The sequence below is a fragment of the Salmo trutta genome, unplaced genomic scaffold, assembly GCF_901001165.1.
Source record: "Salmo trutta unplaced genomic scaffold, fSalTru1.1, whole genome shotgun sequence".
NCBI classification, from domain to species: Eukaryota; Metazoa; Chordata; class Actinopteri; order Salmoniformes; family Salmonidae; genus Salmo; species Salmo trutta.
This window is the reverse complement of record NW_021822469.1, coordinates 149,349-166,223: the sequence shown is the minus strand read 5'-3', so window position 1 is coordinate 166,223 and position 16,875 is coordinate 149,349. Positions and strand designations below refer to the sequence as shown.

Genomic DNA, 16,875 nt, shown 5'->3' with positions numbered 1-16,875 from the left:
CTGAAACACCATGTAGTTATAGTAACATCAGATAGTAACAGCAAGTTAGTACTGAACAGCTCTGAAACTCCATGAAGTTATAGTAACAGCTAGTTAGTACTGAACAGCTCTGAAACACCATGGTAGTTATAGTAACAGTCAGATAGTACACTAGTTAGTACTGAACACTCTGAAACACCATGTAGTTATAGTAACAGCTAGTTATTACTGAACAGCTCTGAAACACCATGTATTATAGTAACAGCTAGTTAGTACTGAACAGCTCTGAAACACCATGTAGTTATAGTAACAGCTAGTTAGTACTGAACAGCTCTGAAACACCATGTAGTTATAGTAACAGTCAGATAGTAACAGCTAGTTAGTACTGAACAGCTCTGAAACCACCATGTAGTTTATAGCAACAGCTAGTTAGTACTGAACAGCTTTTGAAACCTATGTAGTTATAGTAACAGCTAGTTAGCCTGAACAGCTCTGAAACACCATGTAGTTACAGTAACAGCTAGTTAGTACTGAACAGCTCTGAACACCATGTAGTTATAGTAACAGCTAGTTAGTACTGAACAGCTCTGAAACACCATGTAGTTATAGTAACAGTCAGGTAGTAACAGCTAGTTAGTACTGAGCAGCTCTGAAACACCATGTAGCTATAGTAACAGCTAGTTAGTACTGAACAGCTCTGAAACACCATGTAGTTATAGTAACAGCTAGTTAGTACTGAACAGCTCTGAAACACCATGTAGTTATAGTAACAGCTAGTTAGTACTGAACAGCTCTGAAACACCATGTAGTTATAGTAACAGTCAGATAGTAACAGCTAGTTAGTCCTGAACAGCTCGAAACACCATGTAGTTATAGTAACAGCTAGTTAGTAATAAACAGCTCTGAAACACCATGTAGTTATAGTAACAGCTAGTTAGTACTGAACAGCTCTGAAACACCATGTAGTTATAGTAACAGCTAGTTAGTACTGAACAGCTCTGAAACACCATGTAGTTATAGTAACAGCTAGTTAGTACTGAACAGCTCTGAAACATGTAGTTAATACTGAACAGCTCTGAAACACCATGTAGTTATAGTAACAGTCAGATAGTAACAGCTAGTTAGTACTGAACAGCTCTGAAACACCATGTAGATATAGTAACAGTCAGATAGTAACAGCTAGTTAGTACTGAACAGCTTTGAAACACCATGTAGTTATAGTAACAGCTAGTTAGTACTGAACAGCTCTGAAACACCATGTAGTTATAGTAACAGCTAGTTAGTACTGAACAGCTCTGAAACACCATGTAGTTATAGTAACAGCTAGGTAGTACTGAACAGCTCTGAAACACCATGTAGTTATAGTAACAGTCAGATAGTAACAGCTAGTTAGTACTGAACAGCTCTGAAACACCATGTAGCTATAGTAACAGCTAGTTAGTACTGAACAGCTCTGAAACACCATGTAGTTATAGTAACAGTCAGATAGTAACAGCTAGTTAGTACTGAACAGCTCTGAAACACCACGTAGTTATAGTAACAGCTAGTTAGTACTGAACAGCTCTGAAACACCATGTAGTTATAGTAACAGCTAGTTAGTACTGAACAGCTCTGAAACACCATGTAGTTATAGTAACAGCTAGTTAGTACTGAACAGCTCTGAAACACCATGTAGTTATAGTAACAGTCAGATAGTAACAGCTAGTTAGTACTGAACAGCTCTGAAACACCATGTAGTTATAGCAACAGCTAGTTAGTACTGAACAGCTTTGAAACACTATGTAGTTATAGTAACAGCTAGTTAGTCCTGAACAGCTCTGAAACACCATGTAGTTACAGTAAAAGCTAGTTAGTACTGAACAGCTCTGAAACACCATGTAGTTATAGTAACAGCTAGTTAGTACTGAACAGCTCTGAAACACCATGTAGTTATAGGAACAGTCAGGTAGTAACAGCTAGTTAGTACTGAGCAGCTCTGAAACACCATGAAGTTATAGTAACAGTCAGATAGTAACAGCTAGTTAGTACTAAACAGCTCTGAAACACCATGTAGTTATAGTAACAGCTAGTTAGTACTGAACAGCTCTGAAACACCATGTAGTTATAGTAACAGTCAGATAGTAACAGCTAGTTAGTACTGAACAGCTCTGAAACACCATGTAGTTATAGTAACAGTCAGATAGTAACAGCTAGTTAGTACTGAACAGCTCTGAAACACCATGTAGATATAGTAACAGCTAGTTAGTACTGAACAGCTCTGAAACACCATGTAGTTATAGTAAGTCAGATAGTAACAGCTAGTTAGTACTGAACAGCTCTGAAACACCATGTAGTTATAGTAACAGCTAGTTAGTACTGAACAGCTCTGAAACACCATGTAGTTATAGCAACAGTAAGATAGTAACAGCTAGTTAGTACTGAACAGCTCTGAAACACCATGTAGTTATAGTAACAGCTAGTTAGTACTGAACAGCTCTGAAACACCATGTAGTTATAGTAACAGCTAGTTAGTACTGAACAGCTCTGAAACACCATGTAGTTATAGTAACAGGTAGTTAGCACTGAACAGCTCTGAAAACACCATGTAGTTATAGTAACAGCTAGTTAGTACTGAACAGCTCTGAAACACCATGTAGTTATAGCAACAGTAAGATAGTAACAGCTAGTTAGTACTGAACAGCTCTGAAACACCATGTAGTTGTAGTAACAGCTAGTTAGTACTGAACAGCTCTGAAACACCATGTAGTTATAGGAACAGTCAGGTAGTAACAGCTAGTTAGTACTGAGCAGCTCTGAAACACCATGAAGTTATAGTAACAGTCAGATAGTAACAGCTAGTTAGTACTAAACAGCTCTGAAACACCATGTAGTTATAGTAACAGCTAGTTAGTACTGAACAGCTCTGAAACACCATGTAGTTATAGTAAGTCAGATAGTAACAGCTAGTTAGTACTGAACAGCTCTGAAACACCATGTAGTTATAGTAACAGCTAGTTAGTACTGAAAAGCTCTGAAACACCATGTAGTTATAGCAACAGTAAGATAGTAACAGCTAGTTAGTACTGAACAGCTCTGAAACACCATGTAGTTATAGTAACAGTCAGATAGTAACAGCTAGTTAGTACTGAACAGCTCTGAAACACCATGTAGTTATAGTAACAGCTAGTTAGTACTGAACAGCTCTGAAACACCATGTAGTTATAGTAACAGGTAGTTAGCACTGAACAGCTCTGAAACACCATGTAGTTATAGTAACAGCTAGTTAGTACTGAACAGCTCTGAAACACCATGTAGTTATAGCAACAGTAAGATAGTAACAGATAGTTAGTACTGAACAGCTCTGAAACACCATGTAGTTATAGTAACAGCTAGTTAGTACTGAACAGCTCTGAAACATCATGTAGTTATAGTAACAGTTAGTTAGTACTGAACAGCTCTGAAACACCATGGAGTTATAGTAACAGTCAGATAGTAACAGCTAGTTAGTACTGAACAGCTCTGAAACACCATGTAGTTATAGTAACAGCTAGTTAGTACTGAACAGCTCTGAAACACCATGTAGTTATAGCAACAGTAAGATAGTAACAGCTAGTTAGTACTGAACAGCTCTGAAACACCATGTAGTTATAGTAACAGTCAGATAGTAACAGCTAGTTAGTACTGAACAGCTCTGAAACACCATGTAGTTAAAGTAACAGCTAGTTAGTACTGAAATGCTCTGAAACACCATGTAGTTATAGTAACAGCTAGTTAGTACTGAACAGCTTTGAAACACCATGTAGTTATAGTAACAGCTAGTTGGTACTGAACAGCTCTGAAACACCATGTAGTTATAGTAAGTCAGATAGTAACAGCTAGTTAGTACTGAACAGCTCTGAAACACCATGTAGTTATAGTAACAGCTAGTTAGTACTGAACAGCTCTGAAACACCATGTAGTTATAGCAACAGTAAGATAGTAACAGCTAGTTAGTACTGAACAGCTCTGAAACACCATGTAGTTATAGTAACAGCTAGTTAGTACTGAACAGCTCTGAAACACCATGTAGTTATAGTAACAGCTAGTTAGTACTGAACAGCTCTGAAACACCATGTAGTTATAGTAACAGCTAGTTAGTACTGAACAGCTCTGAAACACCATGTAGTTATAGTAACAGCTAGGTAGTACTGAACAGCTCTGAAACACCATGTAGTTATAGTAACAGTCAGATAGTAACAGCTAGTTAGTACTGAACAGCTCTGAAACACCATGTAGCTATAGTAACAGCTAGTTAGTACTGAACAGCTCTGAAACACCATGTAGTTATAGTAACAGTCAGATAGTAACAGCTAGTTAGTACTGAACAGCTCTGAAACACCACGTAGTTATAGTAACAGCTAGTTAGTACTGAACAGCTCTGAAACACCATGTAGTTATAGTAACAGCTAGTTAGTACTGAACAGCTTTGAAACACTATGTAGTTATAGTAACAGCTAGTTAGTACTGAACAGCTCTGAAACACCATGTAGTTATAGTAACAGTCAGATAGTAACAGCTAGTTAGTACTGAACAGCTCTGAAACACCATGTAGTTATAGTAACAGTCAGATAGTAACAGCAAGTTAGTACTGAACAGCTCTGAAACACCATGTAGTTATAGTAACAGCTAGTTAGTACTGAACAGCTCTGAAACACCATGTAGTTATAGTAACAGTCAGATAGTAACAGCTAGTTAGTACTGAACAGCTCTGAAACACCATGTAGTTATAGTAACAGCTAGTTAGTACTGAACAGCTCTGAAACACCATGTAGTTATAGTAACAGCTAGTTAGTACTGAACAGCTCTGAAACACCATGTAGTTATAGCAACAGCTAGTTAGTACTGAACAGCTTTGAAACACTATGTAGTTATAGTAACAGCTAGTTAGTCCTGAACAGCTCTGAAACACCATGTAGTTATAGGAACAGTCAGGTAGTAACAGCTAGTTAGTACTGAGCAGCTCTGAAACACCATGAAGTTATAGTAACAGTCAGATAGTAACAGCTAGTTAGTACTAAACAGCTCTGAAACACCATGTAGTTATAGTAACAGCTAGTTAGTACTGAACACCTCTGAAACACCATGTAGTTATAGTAAGTCAGATAGTAACAGCTAGTTAGTACTGAACAGCTCTGAAACACCATGTAGTTATAGTAACAGTCAGATAGTAACAGCTAGTTAGTACTGAACAGCTCTGAAACACCATGTAGTTATAGTAACAGTCAGATAGTAACAGCTAGTTAGTACTGAACAGCTCTGAAACACCATGTAGATATAGTAACAGCTAGTTAGTACTGAACAGCTCTGAAACACCATGTAGTTATAGTAAGTCAGATAGTAACAGCTAGTTAGTACTGAACAGCTCTGAAACACCATGTAGTTATAGTAACAGCTAGTTAGTACTGAACAGCTCTGAAACACCATGTAGTTATAGCAACAGTAAGATAGTAACAGCTAGTTAGTACTGAACAGCTCTGAAACACCATGTAGTTATAGTAACAGCTAGTTAGTACTGAACAGCTCTGAAACACCATGTAGTTATAGTAACAGCTAGTTAGTACTGAACAGCTCTGAAACACCATGTAGTTATAGTAACAGGTAGTTAGCACTGAACAGCTCTGAAACACCATGTAGTTATAGTAACAGCTAGTTAGTACTGAACAGCTCTGAAACACCATGTAGTTATAGCAACAGTAAGATAGTAACAGCTAGTTAGTACTGAACAGCTCTGAAACACCATGTAGTTGTAGTAACAGCTAGTTAGTACTGAACAGCTCTGAAACACCATGTAGTTATAGGAACAGTCAGGTAGTAACAGCTAGTTAGTACTGAGCAGCTCTGAAACACCATGAAGTTATAGTAACAGTCAGATAGTAACAGCTAGTTAGTACTGAACAGCTCTGAAACACCATGTAGTTATAGTAACAGCTAGTTAGTACTGAACAGCTCTGAAACACCATGTAGTTATAGTAACAGGTAGTTAGCACTGAACAGCTATGAAACACCATGTAGTTATAGTAACAGCTAGTTAGTACTGAACAGCTCTGAAACACCATGTAGTTATAGCAACAGTAAGATAGTAACAGCTAGTTAGTACTGAACAGCTCTGAAACACCATGTAGTTATAGTAACAGCTAGTTAGTACTGAACAGCTCTGAAACATCATGTAGTTATAGTAACAGCTAGTTAGTACTGAACAGCTCTGAAACACCATGGAGTTATAGTAACAGTCAGATAGTAACAGCTAGTTAGTACTGAACAGCTCTGAAACACCATGTAGTTATAGTAACAGCTAGTTAGTCCTGAACAGCTCTGAAACACCATGTAGTTATAGGAACAGTCAGGTAGTAACAGCTAGTTAGTACTGAGCAGCTCTGAAACACCATGAAGTTATAGTAACAGTCAGATAGTAACAGCTAGTTAGTACTAAACAGCTCTGAAACACCATGTAGTTATAGTAACAGCTAGTTAGTACTGAACACCTCTGAAACACCATGTAGTTATAGTAAGTCAGATAGTAACAGCTAGTTAGTACTGAACAGCTCTGAAACACCATGTAGTTATAGTAACAGTCAGATAGTAACAGCTAGTTAGTACTGAACAGCTCTGAAACACCATGTAGTTATAGTAACAGTCAGATAGTAACAGCTAGTTAGTACTGAACAGCTCTGAAACACCATGTAGATATAGTAACAGCTAGTTAGTACTGAACAGCTCTGAAACACCATGTAGTTATAGTAACAGCTAGTTAGTACTGAACAGCTCTGAAACACCATGTAGTTATAGTAACAGCTAGTTAGTACTGAACAGCTCTGAAACACCATGTAGTTATAGTAACAGGTAGTTAGCACTGAACAGCTCTGAAACACCATGTAGTTATAGTAACAGCTAGTTAGTACTGAAAAGCTCTGAAACACCATGTAGTTATAGCAACAGTAAGATAGTAACAGCTAGTTAGTACTGAACAGCTCTGAAACACCATGTAGTTGTAGTAACAGCTAGTTAGTACTGAACAGCTCTGAAACACCGTGTAGTTATAGGAACAGTCAGGTAGTAACAGCTAGTTAGTACTGAGCAGCTCTGAAACACCATGAAGTTATAGTAACAGTCAGATAGTAACAGCTAGTTAGTACTAAACAGCTCTGAAACACCATGTAGTTATAGTAACAGCTAGTTAGTACTGAACAGCTCTGAAACACCATGTAGTTATAGTAAGTCAGATAGTAACAGCTAGTTAGTACTGAACAGCTCTGAAACACCATGTAGTTATAGTAACAGTCAGATAGTAACAGCTAGTTAGCACTGAACAGCTCTGAAACAGCCAGTTACTACTGAACATCTCTGAAACACCATGTAGTTATAGTAACAGTCAGATAGTAACAGCTAGTTAGTACTGAACAGCTCTGAAACACCATGTAGTTATAGTAACAGCTAGTTAGTACTGAACAGCTCTGAAACACCATGTAGTTATAGTAACAGTCAGATAGTAACAGCTAGTTAGTACTGAACAGCTCTGAAACACCATGTAGATATAGTAACCTCTAGTTAGTACTGAACAGCTCTGAAACACCATGTAGTTATAGTAACAGCTAGTTAGTACTGAACAGCTCTGAAACACCATGTAGTTATAGTAAGTCAGATAGTAACAGCTAGTTAGTACTGAACAGCTCTGAAACACCATGTAGTTATAGTAAGTCAGATAGTAACAGCTAGTTAGTACTGAACAGCTCTGAAACACCATGTAGTTATAGTAACAGTCAGATAGTAACAGCTAGTTAGTACTGAACAGCTCTGAAACACCATGTAGTTATAGTAACAGCTAGTTAGTACTGAACAGCTCTGAAACACCATGTAGTTATAGTAACAGCTAGTTAGTACTGAACAGCTCTGAAACACCATGTAGTTATAGTAACAGCTAGTTAGTACTGAACAGCTCTGAAACACCATGTAGTTATAGTAACAGCTAGTTAGTACTGAACAGCTCTGAAACACCATGTAGTTATAGTAACAGTCAGATAGTAACAGCTAGTTAGTACTGAACAGCTCTGAAACACCATGTAGTTATAGTAACAGCTAGTTAGTACTAAACAGCTCTGAAACACCATGTAGTTATAGTAACAGCTAGTTAGTACTGAACAGCTCTGAAACACCATGTAGTTATAGTAACAGCTAGTTAGTACTGAACAGCTCTGAAACAGCTAGTTAGTACTGAACAGCTCTGAAACACCATGTATTTATAGTAACAGTCAGATAGTAACAGCTAGTTAGTACTGAACAGCTCTGAAACACCATGTAGATATAGTAACAGATAGTTAGTACTGAACAGCTCTGAAACACCATGTAGTTATAGTAACAGTCAGATCGTAACAGCTAGTTAGTACTGAACAGCTCTGAAACACCATGTAGTTATAGTAACAGCTAGTTAGTACTGAACAGCTCTGAAACACCATGTAGCTATAGTAACAGCTAGTTAGTACTGAACAGCTCTGAAACACCATGTAGATATAGTAACAGTCAGATCGTAACAGCTAGTTAGTACTGAACAGCTCTGAAACACCATGTAGTTATAGTAACAGCTAGTTAGTACTGAACAGCTCTGAAACACCATGTAGTTATAGTAACAGCTAGTTAGTACTGAACAGCTCTGAAACACCATGTAGTTATAGTAACAGCTAGATAGTACTGAACAGCTCTGAAACACCATGTAGCTATAGTAACAGTCAGATAGTAACAGCTAGTTAGTACTGAACAGCTCTGAAACACCATGTAGTTATAGTAACAGTCAGATAGTAACAGCTAGTTAGTACTGAACAGCTCTGAAACACCATGTAGTTATAGTAACATCTAGTTAGTACTGAACAGCTCTGAAACACCATGTAGATATAGTAACAGCTAGTTAGTACTGAACAGCTCTGAAACACCATGTAGTTATAGTAACAGTCAGATAGTAACATCTAGTTAGTACTGAACAGCTCTGAAACACCATGTAGTTATAGTAACAGCTAGTTGGTACTGAACAGCTCTGAAACACCATGTAGTTATAGTAACAGCTAGTTAGTACTGAACAGCTCTGAAACACCATGTAGATATAGTAACCTCTAGTTAGTACTGAACAGCTCTGAAACACCATGTTGTTATAGAAACAGTCAGATAGTAACAGCTAGTTAGTACTGAACAGCTCTGAAACACCATGTAGTTATAGTAACAGCTAGTTGGTACTGAACAGCTCTGAAACACCATTTAGTTATAGTAACAGTCAGATAGTAACAGCTAGTTAGTACTGAACAGCTCTGAAACAGCTAGTTAGTACTGAACAGCTCTGAAACACCATGTAGTTATAGTAACAGTCAGATAGTAACAGCTAGTTAGTACTGAACAGCTCTGAAACACCATGTAGTTATAGTAACAGCTAGTTAGTACTGAACAGCTCTGAAACACCATGTAGTTATAGCAACAGCTCGTTAGTACTGAACAGCTCTGAAACACCATGTAGTTATAGTAACAGTCAGATAGTAACAGCTAGTTAGTACTGAACAGCTCTGAAACACCATGTAGTTATAGTAACAGCTAGTTAGTACTGAACAGCTCTGAAACACCATGTAGTTATAGTAACAGCTAGTTAGTACTGAACAGCTCTGAAACACCATGTAGTTATAGTAACAGCTAGTTAGTACTGAACAGCTCTGAAACACCATGTAGTTATAGTAACAGTCAGATAGTAACAGCTAGTTAGTACTGAACAGCTCTGAAACACCATGTAGTTATAGTAACAGCTAGTTAGTACTAAACAGCTCTGAAACACCATGTAGTTATAGTAACAGCTAGTTAGTACTGAACAGCTCTGAAACACCATGTAGTTATAGTAACAGCTAGTTAGTACTGAACAGCTCTGAAACAGCTAGTTAGTACTGAACAGCTCTGAAACACCATGTAGTTATAGTAACAGCTAGTTAGTACTGAACAGCTCTGAAACACCATGTAGTTATAGTAACAGCTAGATAGTACTGAACAGCTCTGAAACACCATGTAGCTATAGTAACAGTCAGATAGTAACAGCTAGTTAGTACTGAACAGCTCTGAAACACCATGTAGTTATAGTAACATCTAGTTAGTACTGAACAGCTCTGAAACACCATGTAGATATAGTAACAGCTAGTTAGTACTGAACAGCTCTGAAACACCATGTAGTTATAGTAACAGTCAGATAGTAACATCTAGTTAGTACTGAACAGCTCTGAAACACCATGTAGATATAGTAACAGCTAGTTAGTACTGAACAGCTCTGAAACACCATGTAGATATAGTAACAGCTAGTTAGTACTGAACAGCTCTGAAACACCGTCGTCTACATCCCAAATGGCACCCTATTCCTTATATAGTGCACTACTTTAGACCAGGATCTATGGGGAATAGGGTTCCATTTGGGACACATATATAGTAACAGTTAGACAGTACTGAGCAGACCTGGCAGGCTAAGGCTGTCTGGGTGAGAGGCTAGAAAAACACCTCTCAAACCACCTCCTGCATCCCGAATGGCATTCTATTCCCTATATAGCGCACTACTTTTGACCAGGGCCAATAGGGAGCCATTTGGGACACATATTGGTTACCACCAAAATAAAGGAAACACCAACATAAAGTGTCTTAATAGGGTGTTAATGGTGGTGGAAAACACTGTCTCAGGCAGCGCTCCAGAATCTCCAATAAGTGTTCACTTGAGTTTGGCTCTGGTCAAAAGTAGTGCACTATATATGGAATAGGGTGCTATTTAGGACAGAGCCATCCTCTCCTCTCTGTGCCATGTGTTGCAAGGGTTTTATCAGGTAAACCAGCAATATATTAATGAATACAACCATCTCGGTTAACCCAGAACTAAAGTCTCACGTAATTGGTTAGCTGCTCGTCTCATTTCTGGGTCCATAGCTGAGGGGATTAAGAGATGCTACAACGAGGAGTTCCACCCTCTCTCAACAAATTATGGGCCGAAAGTCCCCTTCCGAAATTTGAAAGATGCTAACACGTGCGAAATCGTGATTTGTCCAAATAACCAGTGATGAAAAACCCAAACACAGGAACTACTGCTGCTCGTTAGCCCACGCATTCCCATTCCTTCCCCACAGATTCTAAAAGGTACCAGTTATGTTTACTTAGCTCTGTTGAAGAGAGATTATAAATCCAAAAACAATCAACTACTGCTAATTAATGAAGGAAGATATTATCATTACAGCCCAGTACAGCACATATTAAATAATTATCTATGCAAATTAAAAAGCCTATTCAACTTTATCTAATAAATGGAGAGTAAAAGAGTCCAGTTTCCTCTGAATATGAACGTGATTAAACGATCTGATGTCTGACTAAATAAAGAGAACACATGCTACGGTTGTCATGGGCTCTGGTCAAAAGTAGTGTACTACATAGTGGATAGGGTTCCATTTGGGCCTCAAACCAATACATCCAGAGAGTTTAGGGGCTTAAATATGGAGCTTACACAGTCAGAATACTAATGAGATGACATGTTAGAATAGAACTGACAGTCAGAATACTAATGAGATGGATGACATGTTAGAATAGAACTGGCAGTCAGAATACTAATGAGATGACATGTTAGAATAGACCTGGCAGTCAGAATACTAATGAGATGGATGACATGTTAGAATAGAACTGACAGTCAGAATACTAATGAGATGGATGACATGTTAGAATAGAACTGGCAGTCAGAATACTAATGAGATGACATGTTAGAATTGAACTGACAGTCAGAATACTAATGAGATGGATGACATGTTAGAATAGAACTGACAGTCAGAATACTAATGAGATGGATGACATGTTAGAATAGAACTGGCAGTCAGAATACTAATGAGATGACATGTTAGAATAGAACTGGCAGTCAGAATACTAATGAGATGACATGTTACAATAGAACTGACAGTCAGAATACTAATGAGATGGATGACATGTTAGAATAGAACTGGCAGTCAGAATACTAATGAGATGGATGACATGTTAGAATAGAACTGGCAGTCAGAATACTAATGAGATGACATGTTAGAATAGAACTGGCAGTCAGAATACTAATGAGATGACATGTTACAATAGAACTGACAGTCAGAATACTAATGAGATGGATGACATGTTAGAATAGAACTGGCAGTCAGAATACTAATGAGATGGATGACATGTTAGAATAGAACTGGCAGTCAGAATACTAATGAGATGACATGTTAGAATAGAACTGGCAGTCAGAATACTAATGAGATGACATGTTAGAATAGAACTGACAGTCAGAATACTAATGAGATGACACGTTAGAATAGAACTGACAGTCAGAATACTAATGAGATGACATGTTAGAATAGAACTGACAGTCAGAATACTAATGAGATGGATGACATGTTAGAATAGAACTGGCAGTCAGAATACTAATGAGATGGATGACATGTTAGAATAGAACTGGCAGTCAGAATACTAATGAGATGACACGTTAGAATAGAACTGACAGTCAGAATACTAATGAGATGACACGTTAGAATAGAACTGACAGTCAGAATACTAATGAGATGACACGTTAGAATAGAACTGACAGTCAGAATACTAATGAGATGACACGTTAGAATAGAACTGACAGTCAGAATACTAATGAGATGACACGTTAGAATAGAACTGACAGTCAGAATACTAATGAGATGGATGACATGTTAGAATAGAACTGGCAGTCAGAATACTAATGAGATGACATGTTAGAATAGAACTGGCAGTCAAAATACTGTCCTCAGGCTGTTGATGAGATATTATGTAACACATCCAGCAGACTTTTTACAGCTCTGACCCGTCACATTACAGCCTCTCTCCCTCCCTCCCAGGGTAGATTATGTGTCTGTTTGGCGGCTGGCAGATGATAACTGACTCCCTGTCACCTTTGACCCCCACACCCCAAGTATCACCTTACTACATCGAGTCACTCATTACTGAGTGTGTGTATGTACAGTTGAAGTCAGAAGTTTATATACACCTTAGCCAAATACATTTAAACTCAGTTTTCACAATTCTTGACATTTAATCCGAGTAAAAATTCCCTGTCTTGGGTCAGTTAGGATCACCATTTTATTTTAAGAATGTGAAATGTCAGAATAATAGTAGAGAGAATGATTTATTTCAGCTTTTATGTCTTTCATCACATTCCCAGTGGGTCAGAAGTTTACATACACTCAATTAGTATTTGGTGGCATTGCCTTTAAATTGTTTAACTTGGGTCAAACGTTTTAGAAAGCCTTGCGCAAGCTTCCCACAATAAGTTGGGTGAATTTTGTCCCATTCCTCCTGACAGAGCTGGTGTAACTGAGTCAGGTTTGTAGGCCTCCTTGCTCACGCACGCTTTTTCAGTTCTGCCCACAAATGTTCTATGGGACTGAGGTCAGGGCTTTGTGATGGCCACTCCAATACCTTGACTTTGTTTTCCTTAAGCCATTTTACCACAACTTTGGAAGTATGCTTGGGGTCATTGTCCATTTGGAAGACCCATTTGCGACCAAGCTTTATCTTCCTGACTGATGTCTTGAGATGTTGCTTCAATATATCAACATAATTTTCCTACCTCAGGATGCCATCTATTTTGTGAAGTGCACCAGTCCCTCTTGCAGCCCCCCCACAACATGATGCTGTCACCCCCGTGCTTCACGGTTGGGATTGTGGTCTTCGGCTTGCAAGTCTCCCCCTTGTTCCTTCAAACATAACGATGGTCATTATGACCAAACAGTTATATTTTTGTTTCATCAGACCAGAGGACGTTTCTCTAAAAAGTACGGTCTTTGTCCCCATGTGCAGTTGCAAACCGTAGTCTGTCTTTTTTATGGCAGTTTTAGAGCAGTGGCTTCTTCCTTGCTGAGCGGCCTTTCAGGTTATGTCGATATAGGACTCGTTAAACTGTGGATATAGATACTTTTGTACCCGTTTCCTCCAGCATCTTCACAAGGTCCTTTGCTGTTGTTCTGGGATTAATTTGCACTTTTCGCACCAAAGTACATTCATCTCTAGGAGACAGAACACGTCTCCTTCCTGAGCGGTATGACGGCTGCGTGGACCCATGGTGTTTATACTTGCGTACTATTGTTTGTACAGATGAACGTGGTACCTTCAGGCATTTGGAAATTGCTCCCAAGGATGAACCAGACTTGTGGAGGTCTATAGGTCTTGGGAAAATCAAAAGAAATCAGCCATGATGTCAAGCAAAGAGTCACTGAGTTTGAAGGTAGGCCTTGAAATACATCCACAGGTACACCTCCAATTGACTCAAATGATGTCAATTAGCCTATCAGAAGCTTCTAAAGCCATGACATCATTTTCTGGAATTTTCCAAGCTGTTTAAAGGCACAGTCAACTTAGTGTATGTAAACTTCTGACCCACTGGAATTGTTATACAGTGAATTATAAGTGAAATAATCTGTCTGTAAACAATTGTTTGAAAAATTACTCATGCACAAAGTAGATGTCCTAACTGACTTGCCAAAACTATAGTTTGTTAACAAGAAATTTGTGGAGTGATTGAAAAACAAGTTTTAATGACTCCAACATAAGTGTATGTATACTTCCGACTTCAACTGTATGTATGTATCTGTGCACATGCGTGTGTATGTGTGCTACTGACCGTGTGTGTGTGTGCAATTCACCGCTTCCTCACATGTTATTATCGGTGTGTGTGTGTTTGTGCATGTGTGTGTGACCATGTGTCTGTGTGCGTGCCTCTGTGTGTGTGCCCGTATGTTACCTGGGAATTGTTACTCGATGTCTCCATCTTCTCCTGTGACTTGTCCCTGGCTAGCTTCGCTGCTTCCTTCACTTCCTGGAACTTCTCAGCAAACTGAAACAAGATGAGAAAAATAAACAAAGAAAAAGATTGATTAATACAAGTTCAAATTAAAATATAAAAACACATCACTGGATACAAGCGATGTGTGTGTCGCTTAATGATGATGTAATCACATGTCCCAAATGGAACCTGATCAAAAGTAGTGCACCATTGGCCCTATAGGCCTTAGTCAAAAGTAGTGCACCATTGGCCCTATAGGCCTTAGTCAAAAGTAGTGCACCATTGGCCCTATAGGCCTTAGTCAAAAGTAGTGCACTATAGAGGGAATCGGGTGCCATTTGGGATGTAACCATGGTGTAGATGAGGTGAGTTACTCTGACATGATGAGCTCAGGGACAGAGAGACAAACTAGACTATCTAATATTTATTCATTGTAAAATATGTGAAGGATAAAATCCCATGAGATAATTAATCATCTCATATCCAAGGTGGTTCCCAAACAACAACAACAACAAATACTGGACCAAAGAAACACACAGACAGGTACAATACAAACACAGCGGTAGTGACGGAACGGCTTTATGTTGCCGGTAGTGACGGAACGGCTTTATGTTGCCGGTAGTGACGGAACGGCTTTATGTTGCCGGGAGTGACGGAACGGCTTTATGTTGCCGGTAGTGACGGAACGGCTTTATGTTGCCGGTAGTGACGGAACGGCTTTATGTTGCCGGTAGTGACGGAACGGCTTTGTGTTGCCGGTAGTGACGGAACGGCTTTGTGTTGCCGGTAGTGACGGAACGGCTTTATGTTGCCGGTAGTGACGGAACGGCTTTACGGTAGTGACGGAACGGCTTTATGTTGCTGGTAGTGACGGAACGGCTTTATGTTGCCGGTAGTGACGGAACGGCTTTGTGTTGCCGGTAGTGATGGAACGGCTTTGTGTTGCCGGTAGTGACGGAACGGCTTTATGTTGCCGGTAGTGACGGAACGGCTTTGTGTTGCCGGTAGTGACGGAACGGCTTTGTGTTGCCGGTAGTGACGGAACGGCTTTACGGTAGTGACGGAACGGCTTTATGTTGCCGGTAGTGACGGAACGGCTTTATGTTGCCGGTAGTGACGGAGCGGCTTTATGTTGCCGGTAGTGACGGAACGGCTTTGTGTTGCCGGTAGTGACGGAACGGCTTTGTGTTGCCGGTAGTGACGGAACGGCTTTGTGTTGCCGGTAGTGACGGAACGGCTTTGTGTTGCCGGTAGTGACGGAACGGCTTTATGTTGCCGGTAGTGACGGAACGGCTTTGTGTTGCCGGTAGTGACGGAACGGCTTTGTGTTGCCGGTAGTGACGGAACGGCTTTGTGTTGCCGGTAGTGACGGAACGGCTTTGTGTTGCCGGTAGTGACGGAACGGCTTTGTGTTGCCGGTAGTGACGGAACGGCTTTACGGTAGTGACGGAACGGCTTTATGTTGCCGGTAGTGACGGAGCGGCTTTATGTTGCCGGAAGTGACGGAACGGCTTTATGTTGCCGGTAGTGACGGAACGGCTTTGTGTTGCCGGTAGTGACGGAACGGCTTTGTGTTGCCGGTAGTGACGGAACGGCTTTGTGTTGCCGGTAGTGACGGAACGGCTTTATGTTGCCGGTAGTGACGGAACGGCTTTATGTTGCCGGTAGTGACGGAACGGCTTTATGTTGCCGGTAGTGACGGAACGGCTTTATGTTGCCGGTAGTGACGGAACGGCTTTATGTTGCCGGTAGTGACGGAACGGCTTTATGTTGCCGGTAGTGACGGAACGGCTTTATGTTGCCGGTAGTGACGGAACGGCTTTGTGTTGCCGGTAGTGACGGAACGGCTTTGTGTTGCCGGTAGTGACGGAACGGCTTTGTTGCGTAGTGACGGAACGGCTTTGTTGCCGGTAGTGACGGAACGGCTTTATGGTAGTGACGGAGCGGCTTTATGTTGCCGGTAGTGACGGAGCGGCTTTATGTTGCCGGTAGTGACGGAACGGCTTTATGTTGCCGGTAGTGACGGAACGGCTTTATGTTGCCGGTAGTGACGGAACGGCTTTATGTTG

General features: G+C 39.9%; 1 protein-coding gene across 1 annotated transcript in view; it reads right to left on the bottom strand.

The window, feature by feature from the left end:
• The window catches only part of homer2 (homer scaffold protein 2), a gene marked incomplete in the record, with an annotated part of 92,757 nt that overhangs the window by 26,965 nt on the left and 48,917 nt on the right, over positions 1-16,875 (bottom strand). Inside the window, 1 exon segment of the mRNA XM_029743969.1 lies at positions 14,765-14,857. Within this exon segment, the coding sequence (XP_029599829.1) occupies positions 14,765-14,857 (93 nt within the window).